General features: G+C 31.0%; 2 protein-coding genes across 3 annotated transcripts in view; one reads left to right on the forward strand and one right to left on the reverse strand.

Annotated features, from left to right (window-relative positions):
• LOC118180694 (phospholipase A2-like) overlaps positions 1–7,967 on the forward strand; it is a 56,785-nt gene extending 48,818 nt beyond the window's left edge. For both annotated transcript variants that reach the window (XM_085806555.1, XM_035349761.2), the window contains exons 2-5: positions 1,619–1,803; positions 4,386–4,545; positions 6,456–6,608; positions 7,559–7,967. In XM_085806555.1, coding sequence (XP_085662681.1) covers positions 1,620–1,803; positions 4,386–4,545; positions 6,456–6,608; positions 7,559–7,751 — 690 coding nt within the window. In that variant the 5' untranslated portion in view covers position 1,619 and the 3' untranslated portion in view covers positions 7,752–7,967. The remainder of the gene's footprint in view (positions 1–1,618; positions 1,804–4,385; positions 4,546–6,455; positions 6,609–7,558) is intronic.
• Positions 1–16,414, reverse strand: part of LOC118180693 (monocarboxylate transporter 9-like) — a 45,607-nt gene extending 29,193 nt beyond the window's left edge. The window contains exon 1 of the mRNA XM_085806544.1: positions 16,228–16,414. The gene's annotated coding sequence lies outside the window, so the exon portion shown is untranslated. The remainder of the gene's footprint in view (positions 1–16,227) is intronic.
• Positions 16,415–18,910: the final 2,496 nt, after the last annotated feature.

An 18,910-nucleotide genomic window follows, 5' to 3' on the forward strand; every position in this document is an offset into this window, starting at 1 on the left:
ACTTTTAGAAGTTAATGCAGAGATAATCACAGCGCGTATATGAGGTGAGATTTTGTTTCGAAAATTGTAACTTAGAATTCAAAATCCAAATAGTTCACTCTTTTAAGGCTAACAGAGTTTCTATATAAATTATAACATGTGTTGAAATATATTAACAAAAACGGATACTAGTATATCTAGAAATGTTACCAGAAATGAGTTGAAAGCTCTTGCAGGAGAAATGGGATTCATAACAAAAAAGAGAAGCATTTTGAATTCAGTGGAAATGATATCTTATGCATACGCATCTTTCTTATTCAAAAGAAACGTCTGCACATATACACCTAAGTGTGGACAGTTTAAACAAAATATTTTGCAACGGTGGATGATTCTTTAATGATGTAACCATTTTCGTAGAGTTCTTAGTCTACATGGAATTAAATGGCAACTGCAGACGAATAACAGATTTACTACACGTGCAATGTTTGAACCTTTACAAGCATTTAGATACGGACTTTGGTCTTGCTTGTCCAATAGCAATTTTGCTCGTTCGTTGTAAATCAAAAAAGAAGCCACTGACTAGATATTTCCTTCTCCAACGGAGTCTACTTTGCCCTGAAATGAAGGTGCAGGCAACTCAGGGACATTTGAAAAATGTTGTAATTATCTTGAATTATCCTTTCATCACGGTTCGACAACTCGTTTCAGCATCCGGGTTGGGGTCTTTCATTAATATAGGAATTGATATTTCATTGATATTGGGAAGATAATATCCTTAGAGTGGATCAGCTGTGTCGATCAAAAATACAAATTTTAGTTGGTCTAACAAAAATTTTTCCAGTCCCTCTGTTCTCTGTAATTTTATTTAGACTTCAAAACGCTCATGAAATTGCATCTATTGCCTTGGTTTGCATACGTATTTGCCTTCAAAACCACGGTGCATATAGGAACATGATGAGGTTTTCGTACACTTTCAAGAAATATAAATTAGCTAATAATTGATTACGGCAAAGCGAACGAAGTCAATGTACTTAAAGGAAAAAAATGGTTTCATGAAGGAACTTCCAGAGAGACCAAGATCGTGGGTGGGGAAAAACCACAGAACTCAAATTCAGCCATCTCGTTCGCTGACATTCGAATAGGGAATAAACTGCAGGAGTTCAGTGGTCGTATCCATGCAGCCCCTGATTGGCTGTCAGAACAATAACAGTTTTGCAAATTAATAAGTTTTATGCATTTCCAAACTTCCAAATTTTCCAAACCAATAACATTCAAATATATAATGCTCTGGATATCTAAATATGAATGATTTTTTAACGAAACATAATTTGTTTTAAATGCCTCTGAATTCATTTTCGAGAAATGTGGAAGCTTATTTTGGGTTGCTCGCATCAGAAAAGTGTTTTTAAACTGTCAAAATGTAAAACTTGCTTAATTAGTCTGAAAACATATTTTATTTCAAGCATTTTAGTCATAAACAAATCAATCAGGGAATTGCCTTTAATTTTGTTTATATAAAACAGAATTTTCGTTTAATCATTTTAAGATAGTGCAGATGATTATAATACTATGTTTTTGGATAATTTTTCATACTGTCAGTAATAATATACTACCATTAAAATTTGTCTTTTTCATTTAGAATGTTAATAAAAAATGTCTTGGAAATAATTCCTTCATCAGATGCAATCAGTGTTGATTCCAATACCATAAATCAACTGACGGAATACTGCACATATGCTAAATGGAATGGAACGCTACCTGGCCAAGGTGGGGCAGAGGCTTGGCAAAAATTAGGAGTATTCAGCAGTTACCTCATTTACCCAGGTTTGCGTTTTTATTTTCTAAAAAACATTTTAAGTATTCCTCTGTCAAAGGCTGAGTGCCATCAAAAAGAAGCCATGCTTCTTTTTGATGTTTTGTATTTTAAAATTATTAATATATTGCATTATAATATCTTCATATTTGCGCTTCTTGGAGAAGTGATTCAAATTATGTTATTTGTTTCATAGAACTTTTAAAATACATCAAATGTTTATGTAAATTAACACTTTTGTATTTCTTTGGTTATAATAATACTCAAAACTGTCAGCTACAAATTATTCACTCATGAGTATCTCAAGAGTATATTAATATATTTAGCGTAAGACTTGCTCAAACTCTTGCTCATTGATTTAAAGATTTGAAAGCGACAATTACTACAGGGTAGCCCAAGATAGACTGAACCCAAAGCAAGTGAAGTATACATGCAATGTAAGGCAATATTAAACTTGATGCTCCAAGATACGCAAAACCGGGGCCAGGAAGACTTCTTTTGCATTGTATTCGGCTTATCTTGGGATACCAATACAAATGAATACTTTTGAGTCAATGACTGTTAGCCTATACTACTTTTAAATTACTTTCCGATCTTTAGAGAGTCTGCTGATGGCAGAAGGCATGGGGTCAAGCTTTGGGCATGGACGGTGCAATTTAATATCATATTTGTGGGGTGTAGAGACAAAAATCTGTCAATCCAAAAGTTCATGTGCAGTTGGTAGGATGGTAAGAGAAGCAAAAGGCACTTATATACAGAAACTCATTTAAAATAAGGGTGATAAATTGACAGCTGTTTCTATTGGATTATAATCGTTCGCTTTGAACCTTTTTCCCTATAAATATATTACACATCAGAGGTTTTTCTGTTTTCTTCTAAGTGTAAACGTTAGTTGAATTTTACATTTAATTGCAAATATATTTAATAACACTCTTAACAGAAAGCACTAATCTTGTGAAAGTTATTTTAAAAGATTTCTTGACCACGAATTTAATTAAATATGTTTTGGGCACTTTGGTAAGAGTAACTAATGTATTATTATGATAAGCCATTACACTTTGTTTTATAAGGACTAGTTCTTTAATGAAATATATTACATTAAAAACGTCGTAAAAATGCGCTATATAACAGTGGACGATTACGTTTAAAAATTTATTAAATTATCAGCAAAAATAAGTTTCTTTAACCAGTTCCTTTAATATGCTGCACTCAGTGATTAAGCTTTTTCTCCCGACTGTTATAAATAAGTAGCACATAAAATTTTCAAGAAATTTGATTTTTAAAAGCAATTTAATTTAAAATTTTTAATGATCATATATATGCAAATTTAAAGAATTAGATATATTTAATATAAGGTTGAGTAATGTTACTCCTATAGCCTGTTATTATGGTCTAGATCTTTACTGTCACTTCTCCTTTTCGCTTCTTTACCAGAATGCAAATCAGGTTAAGAATATCTAGGCTAACATTTTTCGGATTGAAAGACAGAACATGTTCTGTCTCTCGAGTCACTATCTTTCGCTAGCTCTGACGAGATTATAATTTTCTGGCTTTGCATTAAAGCTGCCGACATTTAAATTGTTATGTTGGTGAAAAGTTTAAGTTTTTGAGCCAGGTTCGACTGAAATCAGTTGCGTAGCCTTTGGTTGCTAGACAAAGTTTAAACCTGGAAATTAAATGTTACTTTTACATCACCACAATTGGTTGGCTGATTATTGTCAAGCACGAGACGTCCATTTATATTTGAGTTTTGGGATTTGATGAAAAAGCTTTTTAAACCTTCTTAAGACTCTTCTTAAGTTCTTTTTAGAAATAGTGATAATTCGTTGTGCGTCTGCACGGAGTTTGGACTGAATTTAGGCTGCTAAATAACACCAAATTCTGTAATAAATTTAGATAATTTTACATATTTGATGAAATCAAGTTTTAGAAAATCAATAGATGCCACTGACTAGACTTAACGTTTATATGAAGCATCATAAGTTTTTGTTACTTAATGTTTGACTAACCACTGCTGATAATTTTAGCCGGCTAATAATGTCAGTGTGATGGGGACACATTGCAAAAAAGCAGGAGTTACTTAATAATGCATTGAGAACTTTTATTCTGAAGAGTTATTAGCAATTCTTCTTCGGGAAAATCTAGAAATATCATAAAATTTGTTTTCCTTGAATAAATGCTTTAGCCATATAATTTTTACTTTCTCTCTCTTTCAATTGCGCAGGAGTACAGATTCAGATATTCGTTGCTTAATAGGAAATCATGTTATAAATAAGAAAATGTTTTAAACCGATATAAATTTTAAAAAAGATTTTAAGAACATAACGGATTCAACTCTTCGATTGGAAAAAATATTTTTCATCAACTATGTTGAGTCACTATATATAAAGTAATATTAAATGATTTACTAATTAACTTTTGTAAATTAATTTTCTTTCGCCTAATTTTTCAAAATTTTAGCGGACAGAAATTGTTAATATGAATTACTAAATTTTATCTTTCTGCTCTGGAACCATGTTAATCATTTTTTTTTATAATCTCAGTTAAAATTATGAAATTCTATTTCCTATATGTTTTTAAAATTTACTTTTAGGTACGAAATGGTGTGGGTCAGGTGATATTGCAGACAGTTACGAAGATTTAGGTCCTGAAATCGAAGCCGATTTATGTTGTAGAGATCATGATCACTGTGAAGATTCTATTCCTGGTCGTGAGTCCAAATATGGTCTGCAAAATAACTCACCTTTTACAAAGTAAGAAAGTTCTTTTATTGAGAATAAGTTTATAAAAAAGCGCATCATATATCTGTAAGGCTGTTAAAAACATTTATCAGATTTTTTTTTTTTTTTTTTTGGTATGAAATTTAGAAGAACTTTTTCTCACTTTGCAAACTTCTGTGTAAGAAACCTTAAAATAATTGGCATTTAAAGGAATTAAGCTAGAACAATATCTGAAAGTTGCCCAAACGTTTATTCACTGGCGTACAGAGTCATTTTGAAAATAAAATTCGAATTAATTCTACTTTGCTTTACAAATTTCTCTTTTATTCTTTACTGTTTGGAAAACATTAATTCACAAGGATGAATTTTTTTTAAAGTGTTTATGAGGTTTCGTAGCCTTTTTGTCACGATTTCTAGTTTTTTTATACGTTCACTATACATATAGTTAGACACATTTTCTACTCATTATAAAAAACAAAAAGTGAAGGAGATGTTAATTTCAAAATTTGCGATTTGGGATGTCATTTGCAACTTGCCTTCACAAGTCGGTTAATAAATACATAATACACACTACTTCCTGGTTAATTTTTTTCTTTAAATGCCAGTTAACGATTTTTTTTTAGATTTGATATTTTGTAGTATTCTATAATTTATAATTTTGTTATGCATATTATGCTGGAAGAATTTTCGTACTAGAAATTTAAATTTTTCCAGCGTTAATAATATTTTATTAATATGCTCCTGCACGTTTATTAATTTAGAATCGTAATCTAAAAATCGTAGCAAAAAATCATTAAACTAAAAATATTTTTAATTTGTAATTTTTGAAAACAATATTCCGAGTTAGATATATGACAGTGTTGAAGCCCTTTTGAAAAAAATAACATTGATCGGTACTTTTTACGATAAAATACATAGAAATGCCCTTCATTAGGTTTATTATTATTATTCACCCTTAGGCACTACAGGGAAGGAGGGATGCCTTCGTGGAGGACGTTCTAAGGGGAACTGCCTCGTATGCACGTTACACATGGGGAAAACCACCAAAACGCCCTTACAGCCAGCGCGTTCGCCGTATTCGACCCTCGGACCGAACTACAGCGAATTTACCGCTGGTGGGTCCACTAGACTTATTAAAATCACAAACTTTTTTACAAATTGATGTTTTATTTTATTTGCGTAAAAAATTTCACTTTTGAATTTGTGTACGGCCTGTGATTATGGTTTTCTGTTATTTTAAAATTAAATATCTCGGTCAGTTTTTGGTCAGATGGGATTTATAATGAGTGTACAATTTTCTGAAATACAAATATAGGAACTTCAGGAATGTAATATAAGTTAGATTTTAAATTTAAAGATGCTAAAACACGAATATATATATATCTCATTTAAAACCTTTTTTGTAACTAGAAGTATATGCGTAAAACCAACGATTGCGAAAATAAAGGCCGAATTAAAGACATTTGTGGAGACAATGTGTAAATGGGATTACGTTTAATATAATCACATTACTTATGTGCGTATATTTATACTTCGGAGTTATGTTTACTGGCACTTAGCGGCATATGTAAAAGGCGATGCCTTTGCGCAGCACTTTAAGTCTCGATATAGCATTTACGGTCTGTGTAACAAAAATTGTGGTAACCTCTAAACGTTCATTGCATTATGATTAAAATAATTCACGAATTTAATTTCTGCAGTTTAAATACCTGCACTTTCATAGTCTAAAAAACTAAAATCGTCCCGTAAACAGTCCTGAGCAGAGGCAAAAGAACACGACATGGCTGCATATTGAGCGAGAAATGCTCATTGAATGGAATGAAAGGGGATGGGAGCTGTTAATTGACAACAAGTCAGACAAAATTTATGAGTTCCGATAGTTTAAGGAATAAACTGCTTTGATAAAAAAAAAGTCCAATATTAATGTTTTAGTTCACTTCTAGATCACACTGTGACTGTGACGACAAGTTTCATCAGTGTCTAAAAGAAGCAAATACTAAGGCTTCTAATCGCATCGGACGAATCTTCTTCAATTTTGTGCAAATGGAGTGCTTTAGACTTGACCATCCGATCATCAGATGCTTGAAATATAGAGGGTGAGTAACAAAATTGAATACTTAAATTTCTTGAAAAATTAATAACACTTGTTAACGTCTTTCAGAATTTGTAGCATTGTGTAAGTAATATAAATTTATAAATATACTGGAAATAAATGAAATACTGTGACTCTCTAAATGAAAAACCCATAGCTCCAGTAATTTTGATCTTTCAGTAATTTCGATCTTCCAAGAAAGAAGTCATGTTAGCAAGGTCGTGTTCAAAGCCAATGCTTATCTATGTTCACAGAAATAATGGTAACTTTCAAAGGTCGTCCGTTTTAAAGAGGTGCATATAAATTCACTTCTTCGTTTCTGCGCAGTCTAGCTATGGTGTAAGACAGAATTAAAATTCTAAACAATGTAGTTTATCGCCTATATTTTACTACTGTTTCGTCCAGTTTTAGAGATCGCTTTGATGCTGGGAAATTTAATAATTTGCATGATCAAATTTCTTCCATGTTTCCAACAAAATCGTTTGTTATATTTCATGTTACAAGTTAGTTTGTTTTTGAAGTTATTCATGTGCCTGTCAAATCCAGGAATTAACGTAAAATACGGTGTTTCTATAAATTCTGTTAGTATTATTGTGATTCAAGCACGTTCAGTGAGGTCAGAAATAATTAGCACAAAAGGTAATAAGGTAAATAAAGTGACATGAGAAATAATTAGCACAACAATAACATGAAAGTGTCATTAAGTATACCTAATCTCTAAATATTATATATATATATATATGTACACATGCTTTATAAAATGAAAGAATAATTTTTTCAGAAAAGACTGTCATTTTATGAAACTCAGGTAATACAAAATGTTTCATAGTTATGCTTTAATGTAAAAAATATTTTAATGATTTGTTTTTATTTTAGCAGTACTTTTCAAAGTGGATTTTTTACTTTGTGTTTCAAAATATCATGATAATGATTTTAATGCCTAACGTTTTCCAGATGGTTTCGGCCTACTTGTCAAGAATATGAGTTTGATTTATTGGAAGAACCGTTATGGCAATTTTTTGATCCTAAGCACTATGAGCCAAAATCAGAAGAAGAAAATGAAATTGAAGATATGCATTCTAAAGATGTTTTCGACTTTATGTTACGTTTATATGAACAAGAAGAGCACAGGAACACTTTGAATTAAAGACATATGAAAGCGCACTGCAAAGCTGCAAAATATTTAGAAAATTTTATTTGCAAAAATTTATGTGTGTAAAATATATTCTTAAATACTGTATTACTATATTGGGTACCTTAGTGTATACCTCATGCGTCATCAATGTATATATAATTTATTTAACATTGTGCATAATACATTAAAACTTTTCCATTTAAACTAAAATTTATTTACTTATCACATTGTGAGAAACCATTGTTTGGCTATATTAATAATGAATAATGATAGAATAATGATAGAAATGAGATGTCTGTGAATGAGATCTTTCTATTTTTAAAAGCGAGAAATATCACATTCAGGCATGACGTCAAACGTACCAAAGTTAGACATAACGTCATGACATCAGATATATTTATTATGTAACACAGAACGTCACAATGTTCACGGCAGAGATGACGTCAAATCGCAGGTTTTTCTTGCAAAATCGTTAAGATAGATAAGTATATTAGTATAATTTCAGTGCTGATAAAATTAGAAATATGGTGTTTTTCAAGTTATCTCAGCACATTTATATTTTTTACAGATTTTAAGAATGAGGATTAAGGAGAACAGATTTTTTTCCTTTTCTGGAAAGCAGTATATCAATTGGGAAAGATCTGGCGATCAAGACGTGTTCAACTGTATCCTGGGCTAGTAAATTCGAAAAAGAGAGTTTTCCACAATAACAAGTTTTGCCTCAGAATCGCGATAAAAGCTTTTGCCCTAATCATGTTTCAATGTGAAAAGTTGTCACCTTAAACGTATTTATTTTTTGAGGAAAACTTACAAATTCAAACGTGAGAGATGAGTGCCGAATCCAGCTTTCTCGTATTTTAATGAAAGCCTCACGCTTAACGTAAAGTAGTAGAAGGAAATACAGTAGCTAGTGGTATTTATTGTATAACAATATTGGGATCAAAAAACGTCAGGAATAATTTCATAAAACACAAGATTTTGGTTTATTTATCAGTAATTATTATATCTGCATTAAATGTATTTGCTTCGACTGTTAAACTTTCTTATAATTATCGAAGCTTGTTTTAATGTCGTTTACGTGAATTTCCTTTACAGACCCTAGCAAATTTTCTTTTCTTGCCTCAATAGACTTGAACGACTCCATATAGTGACCAAGAAGCGAAACTTTAATCTTGGGAACAAGAAAAAGTCACACAGTGCCATATCAAGGAAATACAAAGTTTACAGAGCTGTATTAATAACATATTGGGACAAAAATTTAAGACCAACAAGAATAATACTCGCTGGTGTATTTTAAACATGCAAAATCCATTAATTTCTTCTCTCAGTTCAAGTCGTTTTTTTACAAAATACGTAACCCAAATGTCATAAAACACTCAAAAAGTGTTCGACAACAAGGTCACAAAATATAAATTAATAGTGCTACGACATTCGATGGAAACACTCAACATTATTTTGATTTCGGTCATTTTTGACATGGTCTTTTCATTCTAGCTTAGCTTTCCGTGTGCCATTCGCTTGTTAAACTCTTCTTATATCTAAAGTGATTAGGCAGAGAGCCCCAGTGTGCTTTGCCATAATTGAATAATCCTAATCCTAATCTTATATCTAAAGCGTAAATTCATATTTCGTATCTTAAGAATTTATCTCGAAAACCATCATAACATACTACATAAATGTGATTTTTTTTTTTTTTTTTTTTTTTTTTCCTACTGGAACAAACGCAGCGTTTTTGGAACAATCGAAGAATCGACCCACTGCAAGCCCATCTTTCAAAACTGTTTGATAAGAATCCAAATGATATAGGAACTTATTCAACAGTATCCCTAATAATTAAACGGTAGCGACTAACCACAAAATAACTGTCATGATGCTCATTAGTTGAAGTGGGTGGTCTATCAGAGCCTGGCTCTTGCTTTTAAAACCTCTTTTATCTCTCAAAAACCTTGTTTATAATAAGTGTTGTCCTCAAAGCCTTTTCAATGTATTTTAAATATTTTTATATTAAACATTTTTATTGCCAAAATAAAATTTATTTCATGTTGTTCGCCCAGCTACATTTGCTGTTTCGACAAATGGTTAAACCAAAATGGATTTGTGCATTAAAAATGAATCTGTTTGCAGATAATGAAAGAAAATACAATACGGATTATTGCCATTGCTGATAAAAGTCGCAACAACTTGTAGAGTTTGGTTGTTGCGAGTTTTATCAACAACAGTAATGGTAGTATAAACTAAATCTAAACTTCGTTCTGACGTACAGTGAATTATTACTAAATCTGAGAAGAACTGTAGAGCCTTTAAAAAAGATTAACACACCTTTTTATTAAATCAGAACTGGAATATAAATGGACGTCTTGTGCTTGACAATAATCAACCAACCACTTGAAGTGATGTAACTTAAACTAACAGTCAATTTAACTATTTAAATTAAGTCTAATAGCCTAAGGCTACATAATTGATTTAACGCGAAGCTGGCCGATTACTTCTCACCAGCGTTATAATTTAAATATCGGCAATTATAATGCGAAGCTGAAGATTATAATCTTTTTGGAGGTAGCGAAACCTAACTTGGCCTCGTAAGGCAGAAACACGCTACTACTTACAGTCCAAAATCTTCAGCTTAAATACTCCTGAAACTAAATATGCATTCTGGTAGGTCTGTCACTTCTCTCAGTCCCTTCAATAATTAACAACAAATTGTAAAAAAAAGGCAATTTTAAAATTCATTTTGTGTTAAATGTACTGATAAATAGCATTATTATCGAAAATGAACGAATGAAAAAATTTTACTTTTTAAGAAGCGAGCCCGCTTATCGGTTATTGGAATCAAATTCCCATTTAACCGAAATTACTCCGCTTAGTGTTCAGATACATTTTAAACAAGAATAGTGGCGCCATCTTTTGCGAACGGTTGTGAGTAACAGCCATGAGCAGTCTAATCTATTACCTGGAAAAATGCAGTAATACTTGCCATTAAAATAATTTCCATTAAAACCATGAAAAAGCTTCAATCCCTTTCATTTTAATTTATAGAAAATGATAAAAGTATTGCATTTAATAATAAAAATTAAGTTATGAAATTTTATGGATACTCCATCATAAGAAGTTTATTTGAAAGAATGAAGGACTGCTAATTTATGATAATGAACTGTTAAAATTTAACAGGGTACTTAAGTTGATTTTAGAATATAATCTGAGTAATCAGCGTGAATAAGGAAACATAAGGATAAGCCAGGTTTCAATATATGAAAAAGGAAATAGACTCATAATGTCAACCTTGAAAGGTACAAAGAAAAAAATCAAAGTAATTGCTTACAGAACTATGACAAAAGCCTTTGCAATTATTCACAAGCATGCATCTCTGTTAGCAACACAAAATAAACAGAACAGCGCAAATTCTTTTATTTTAACGCGCATAATTTATCCGGTTTAGTAAATTTTAATTATTCTTACAACCACGTTTTACTTTTTTTTAATCGCAACGTTGTACTTTTTTATCGTTTTTATTCCTTTTACGAAATAAAGGAAGTACTGTAATAGCGAAAAATGTCAGGTATCATATTTTAACGAAAATATCCATTTCAACTTCCATCGAAACCATCTGAACGTTGTTTTTTGCATCTGTATCTGTACCAACGGACAGAATAAAGGACTGCTTTTATCAAAAAAGGACTGTAAATTTGATTTAAAATGGATTCAGAAGAGATTTTTTCTTGATGGCTGTACGCAGGTACGTATGTATGTATCTCGCATAACTCAAGGACGAGTAATCGTAGAATATTGAATTTTGTATATGGGACTGCTATAACATTTAATTGTGCACCTTTCTTTTTCGTTGCAATCGGCTGCACCAATCGTATATAAATACCTCTCTCTCTTTATGTATATATATATATATATATATAATTTATGAAGCAAAGCAGTAATAACAATTTTTAAAAAACCAATTTTGGTCTAGAAAACATCTTGCGCAATATGCTGCAAAATAAGTAAAATATAAAAATTGTAGTAAGCTCGCCTAAAAGTTACCAAGAGCTGCTGCTCCAAAAGGTTTAACACGTTTTCAAAAAATTAATACACATGAAAATCAAATCATTAGACATGTAAAACGTTAATAAAATTAAAAACAGAAAAAGTTAAAAAGTAAGCGGAAAATGGTAAATTAGCCCAATTCGACTTCCAAACAGGCTTTTCAAGGGAAACTTCATTTATTTGAACGTCGAATCAAGCTAACCCCATTACGCGTTTCGCCGAAACAGACAATTGAAACTTTTTCGCTAAACATTTTTTTAAAATTTAGACAAAGTATCTTGGAAATTTTAATAGTCTCAATTCTCTGTTCCAATTTCCCGACGCGTCCGCTCAGAATGACACATTAAGGTGTTAAAATATGTTAATCAAAACCTAAACTTCCTAAATCTAGACTAAAATTAAAATTAAAATCAAAAACGAAAATAAATAGCGATGAGCTATTAGTCCTAAAAATACAAAAACATACGGGCTGGGCCTGCAAGCTTAATGGGGTTAGCTTGATTCGACGTTCAAATAAATGAAGTTTCCCTTGAAAAGCCTGTTTGGAAGTCGAATTGGGCTAATTTACCATTTTCCGCTTACTTTTTAACTTTTTCTGTTTTTAATTTTATTAATGTTTTACATGTCTAATGATTTGATTTTCATGTGTATTAATTTTTTGAAAACGTGTTAAACCGTTTGGAGCAGCAGCTCTTGGTAACTTTTAGGCGAGCTTACTACAATTTATATATATATATATATATATATATTTCTACTCTGTTACCGGGCTCGGTGAGCTTAGTTTTTTATTCTTATATTTTGGTAACTTGAGCATTTTTTGCTTTAAAAGTGATTGAATTATCTAGTGTTTATGTTCCGGTTAAATTGTTTATGCCTTTAGTTAATCTGCATGCAATAGTTGTAGAATTATCAACAATTTAAAAGTTTATGTGGCGAGTTAAACCTAATGAACAGCTATTTGTTTGCATTTGGAAACTGAGTAGAATAGTGAATTAAGTCAGTTTCTCGACCTTCAATGTCTTTACCGAGTGGGACCAAAAGTGAATTTTCAGTTTTGTGCACCGCAAAATCTTCCATTTTACCTCCTGGTCGAATCGCTTGTTTTTGCGTAAAAAACTCTAATTGTGAAAAAAATGTTTTTTAACTGTTTTAGCATATATTGGCATATATTGGTTTTTTTGTATTTTACAATTTTTAAATGAAGGTTTTTTTTTTTTTTTTTAGTTTTTATGTGTTTTTGCTTTGCATCGAAGTGAGTACCGAATTAATGGAATGAGAAATGTATCTCTAACGAAATTCGAGGAAATAAGTTCAAATGAAATGCAGCAAAAAATGTGTATAATTTAACACGCCATACAAGTAAGTGATGTAGTGTCCCCATTAAATTTTTTAAATTTGTTGTTGCAGTGCGGTCAAACTGTGAAATGAAGTTGAAAATATGTTGTATCACGCTAAACCGCAACCAGTAAATGTGTCAAACAGAGCTACTGTCATACAACAGAAATATTTCCTAGGAGATAACTAAAACATTTCTTAGAAGACAAGAATTAGCAACATGTTTTTTAACCTCTTTTTATTAACTTTGATCAGGAAAGATAGTTTGATTGATATTAACATGCTTGCTGGTTGGTAATATTGACACATACGTGCGAAATGGCTTATCCCTGACCTAATGTATTTCTTAAATCATAACAAAGTCTAATTTTGTACTAAAACGACGAGATGAATAATTCAAAACAATGATAATTTCAAAATTTCAAAACTTTACATGTGGAAAGAATACTAAGAATACAGCTACTATTTAGATGTCGATTTTTATTCTTTACAATTCTAGTTGCACAATAGAAACTAAAATATACAAATTAATGTCAGGTCGCGCTGGAACCCGATCCCTATTTTGGCTTTCTTAAAAGCGTCGGAATTAATTAATATTATCGCATGTTAAATCTAACAGAATAATAAAAAACACAACAAAAGACACACAACAGAAAAACAGAATTGTAGCAGGAAAACTACACATAATTTAAGAAAAGCGCAGTTAAAGGTGTCTAAACATTACAAGTATTTGTTTCTAGTAGAGGTTATTTTAGTTGAGATCGTTAGAAAATTTGTGATGCGGGTATATTTAAACAATTTTAGCTTTCGCTATTTTACAAATGTGAAAATTTTCGGAGGTAATTCAAGTGTTAAAAATATGAACCATCTTTCCTGATTTATTTTATTTTGATACTTTAGATTAATATTTGATCATCTTAAGTATAATCCTCAGTTTTAAATAAAAATCTGAAATGGTTTTTTCTGTTTAACTAATATGCGAAATTTGTGAGAACCGAATTAAAATTTCTCTCATATAATGCGTATTATGAAGATTCCACGTTGACTGCTCAGAAGCATTTGCTATTATTTAGGCGAATACTACTTTCAAAATACTATATTAAACTACGTTAAATAAAAGGAGTACATAATCCTGGAATAAATTTTTCATATGCATTCAGAATTCATTTTCTTGTTCAAGTATGATAAGATAGTTAATTATTTATACATTAAAAAATCCAAAAGTTTATCATTGATTTTAGAATGTTCAGAAAGTTTATGTATGTGTACTATAGACCAGGGTATTAGATACAGTTTGTTTGAATATTTACTTTATGATAAGTGAATTTATTCACGCATTTTCTGAGCATATGGAAAGGAAAAAGTGGTTTAAGCATTTAAATAAGAACTATGAAGCAATGAACAAACATATTGCCCAGATTTTAGGATCAGGCGAAATTTAACCTTAGAGTGATATAAATCTCTGTAGTTTTGTAAGGTTTTCCTGTGTCTCAGCCTAAACCAGGGATGGGCAAACTACAACCCGCGGGCCAACTCCGACCGGTTTTCTATCCGGCCCGCGGATAGAACTTTAATTTGCCGGTCCGAGGCAAATTAAAAGAAGTATATATTATATATCCATCTCCTTTTGTTTAAATATTTTTTTCTTCCTTTTTTTCAAAGGACTGATGATCTTTTTACTTTCTCTATTTTTGTTTTACAAAACGTAAATCGACAGAAACAGCAAGCACAGGCAGCTTTCAATCGGTAAAATGTTAAAAATGGAAGTTCTTTGTTAGTTATAATTGTAGATTGGCGCCAACAAGCGTTATCTCTTTCTCGAGCAGACATATGGGAATCCAATATACGTGAATTAGACCTCTTAGAAAAAAACTTAACTTAAAACTTAATCTGTTTGCTGGGCAGCTAGCTAGGAACGACTTGTCTCATTTTCCGAGGTTAAATTCTATACCCTCAGTAAATGAAGAGAAGCTTAAGATTTTATGAAGATGGCTTGAAAAAACTGCATTTTGAGTTCGAATTTAGATTTAAGTGCCATTCAAATAGACCTGGATATTTTTACCATGCCTTTCAACGTAAACTGTGAAGCAGTGAGGTCATATATGCAGCTTGAATTAATTGAGTTGCAATCTAACAATCATCTCAAGCAGTTGTTTCTAAATATTCCTAAGTTAAAGTTTTACAAATCATTATCGAACATAAGTTTCCCAAATTTAATATCCCATACCCAGAAAATCAGGGCTGAATCTGTACATCTCACTACGAGCCTCAATATAAGGAACTTTTAAAAATGAAATTGCAATTTCATTCATCTCATTGACATATTTAAATTGTAATACTTGTATATTGTTTTTAAAATTTTAGAAAAATTTGTCTTGGCCCGCCAAACATTTTCTTTCTATTCTTCGCCCGCGACCGAAAACGTTTGCCCATCCCTGGTTTAAACTTTGGTTGAAAACTGTCGCGTTTCTCTTCCACTTATGCCATTTGTCCGTTGCAAAACACTATAAAACCCGAAGACTTTTTAAACGTAAAAACATAATTGATAGTAAAGCAAATAAAGATTATTAAATTTCTTAAAGTTTATATATGCTTCCTAACTGTTATTTTGAGCAAATGATTTCAATAAAATATAAGAGTGTACACATAATTGTAATATCATAATAAAGCTATAAATAGTTTCGAAAATTAAGTTCGTAAATGACTGTATTTGCTTCCAACCAATAAGAGCAAATTGAAGTTATTAAACATGCATAGTAGCTAACAGAATACCAGCATGATCCTTAAATGAAATTATTTCAGTTGCTATTTTAATTAACCACCTTTTTCTTAAAATTAAGCAAACTTAAATCTTAACTGGTGCTGTTTGAATTTAATATATATTTTAAGAGAACAAGTATCAATTTGCTTCAAAATGCGCAGGGATTTTGTATGAAAAGTAACACCAATCTAAGACAGAATTTTATCTAACTTCAAATTTCAAATTGGCTTTCTTCATTTTTTTAAAAACATACTTCTAATAAAGCAATGTTTGTTCTTGGAAATTATGAGTTACACCTTTTTCTTTGAGGATTTTAATCCTCTTTGTGGACATGTTATAAACTATTGAGACACTCACCTCTTGCACGGAAACTGTATCAGCTTTGCTCGAAACGCTTCTATTATTTGAAGTAAATTCAATGAACTTCCTTCAAAACAGCCTTCTATCGATACTGCGATGTTAGATATATTTTCCTTTTGTTATATATGGATCTACACGAGAATTTCACAATGTTGTCTAAAATGGTTTTCGCTCTTTCAATACGCGAAGTAAAATGACATTAACGTTGGCCCATTATGGTATTTAAGTTGAGTGCGTGATGAACGTAATCAGTCATAGAATGTTCCAACGCAAACTGAAACTTTAACTTTTAACCAGAACACTTGATTAACGGAAGTATACGTAGAATGTTCTTTCTCAGGAGCATGAAACTTTCGGACGTAAAGGTACAAAGTAGAATAAGAAATTGTGTGTCTCTTCAGAGATAAGATTGAAGATTGTTTACAGAAACTTGTTGAATTTCCTGAATCAAAAGAAGTCCGACAAGATATCAAAATATATTTATTTGCAATACTCTTGAAATTCAGTCTATGTCTCTTAAACGATCATGGATTACTTTTGATGAATCTTCGTCATCAGTAAAGAATTGTTACATCTTTTGAGGACAACCTTGTGACGCATCTGCGTATCTAAAGGAAAATTTAGGTAGGCCGAGAAGAAACACTAAAGGATATTGACTTGGATTATGCCTTTTACTAAATTCTAGTAATTTAAAATTGAAGTTCTAGTTTGCGATGTAAAAAAGTGACATATTTTAATTTCTTTCAAGAAATCGTTAAAGTTGATAATAGAAATCTTTTTAAATCATGAAAAATGAAAATAATAATAGTAGCAATCTTTTCAAATCTTTTCGTTTTGATTGATTACATTCAAAGCATATAGTTAAGAAGGTGAAAGTACAAGAGAATGAAATACATATTATAAGCTTACTCACCTTTTATTATAAAACTGAATATTGCCTGTTTAACTTCTTGGCATTTTAAGCATTTATATAACTACAAATATTTGCGTCACAGAAAGATAATATTGTCCGTTAGAAGGACAGTTAGAGAAAAAAAAACAATAAACTAATGATGCGAATAAAAATGGAATTTGAAAGCCTTCAAATTTTATGTTACACTCAAAGGGCAATTTTTTAGCATTTAGTGTGTTACCTTTATTTATTAAATATCATGCTCTTCGAACTTAAACCACATAAAATTCAATACAACGGCAATATGACAAAACATACAGTATTAAACAGAATCGGGTATACAGTATTATACAGAATCGGATATATAAAGAATTTTTTTTTTGTTTTTTGTTTTTTTTTTTTTTGTACGGTGTTGCCACTGCTCGCTTTGATATCATTGAGCTTCTTAATTAAAAATTCGTTAAGTTTTTCAAAATATGAAATAGATAATAAAACAAATTCGAAATTCAAAATTCGAGCTTCCAGGTGACCATGTTCGGGTGGAGGATTACGTTATTCAAAATTTGGTGTCTCCAGGTACCATCATTTTTTCACAATGCGAGATACATGCATACATTCATGCAAATTTTTCATTATTTAATTTCTTTAAATATAATGCAGGGCGATAATATTTAGTGAGAACAATTTAAAAACTGATACGCGGTTTATAGATGCAAAATACCGTTTCGAGACTAATAGCCCTTCTGGGATAGCGTTCATTTGGGCTAACATGACAAAAAATTAAATTTAAAATGTAACCTTACCTTGGTACTCAAATTTAACACTTGCAAAAATATTTTAAAACTCTATTTGGTTTTGAATCCGAGTTCCCTCATTTCTTATACTTGTTTTTATATTTTGATTCGAGACATATGACAACTGGTGTATTTAAATGTGAAAAAGTAATGAATGATATTTATCTTTTCCGTGTACTTGCAAATGCAGCATAAAAGCGGCATCATATTATTCCATAAACTACTGCGTTAGTATTAGATCATTTTATCAAACATAATATTTTTGCTTCTTGAAAGAAAAAATCCATTATTTGCCATTTCTCCAACTTTATTTGCCTATTTGTAATGTTCCTGATTGTGTAGCCGGAATCGTAGCTCTAGCTCTAATTATGAAAGTCTTCCGTTAAAAACATCTGTATTGCCCAATTCAAATCGCGTGTTCAAACTAAGTTATGGATGCAGAGAAAAGAGAAATAAAAATGAATATATTTTGGATGTTAAGCATTATTTTAGGTAGCTACTGAATGAGAAATGTGAAAATAGCAGAGCTATTTTTCTGAACGTGGATATGCTAGTTTGAGTACATTAAGAATGTGTATATCCCGAAGTTAATTTGTCCTTCTTTCAAACAAATTATTATAACTTTCAGCAAAATAATTTCTGACGGTCAAAATACCATAATTCCCAATAGCCAAAATGTCATAATTCCTTTTACTTTCATTGTAGGCAAATACACGAATGTAATAGGTGATATATGAAGTTCGCTTTGTGGTAAACGAAGAATTACTTTTAAAGCGAATAATCAAATTACTGCCAAATATTTCCTGAATTATTTCCAAATTTAACGGATGTTTCGATATGGATACTGGGATTATTAGACTCAGCGGTGTTTATTATTATAAGCCTCATTCTAACGTAAACGTATAAGAGAAGAACTGAAAAGATTTTTTCTTTTGATTTGATGTTAAAAGAAAACAAAAACATTCAACTAGTCATGAATAATTTTAAAATAATT

The sequence above is a fragment of the Stegodyphus dumicola genome, chromosome 1 (assembly GCF_044657685.1).
Source record: "Stegodyphus dumicola isolate Sdum_Otavi_A_Nest chromosome 1, ASM4465768v1".
Classification (NCBI taxonomy): domain Eukaryota; kingdom Metazoa; phylum Arthropoda; class Arachnida; order Araneae; family Eresidae; genus Stegodyphus; species Stegodyphus dumicola.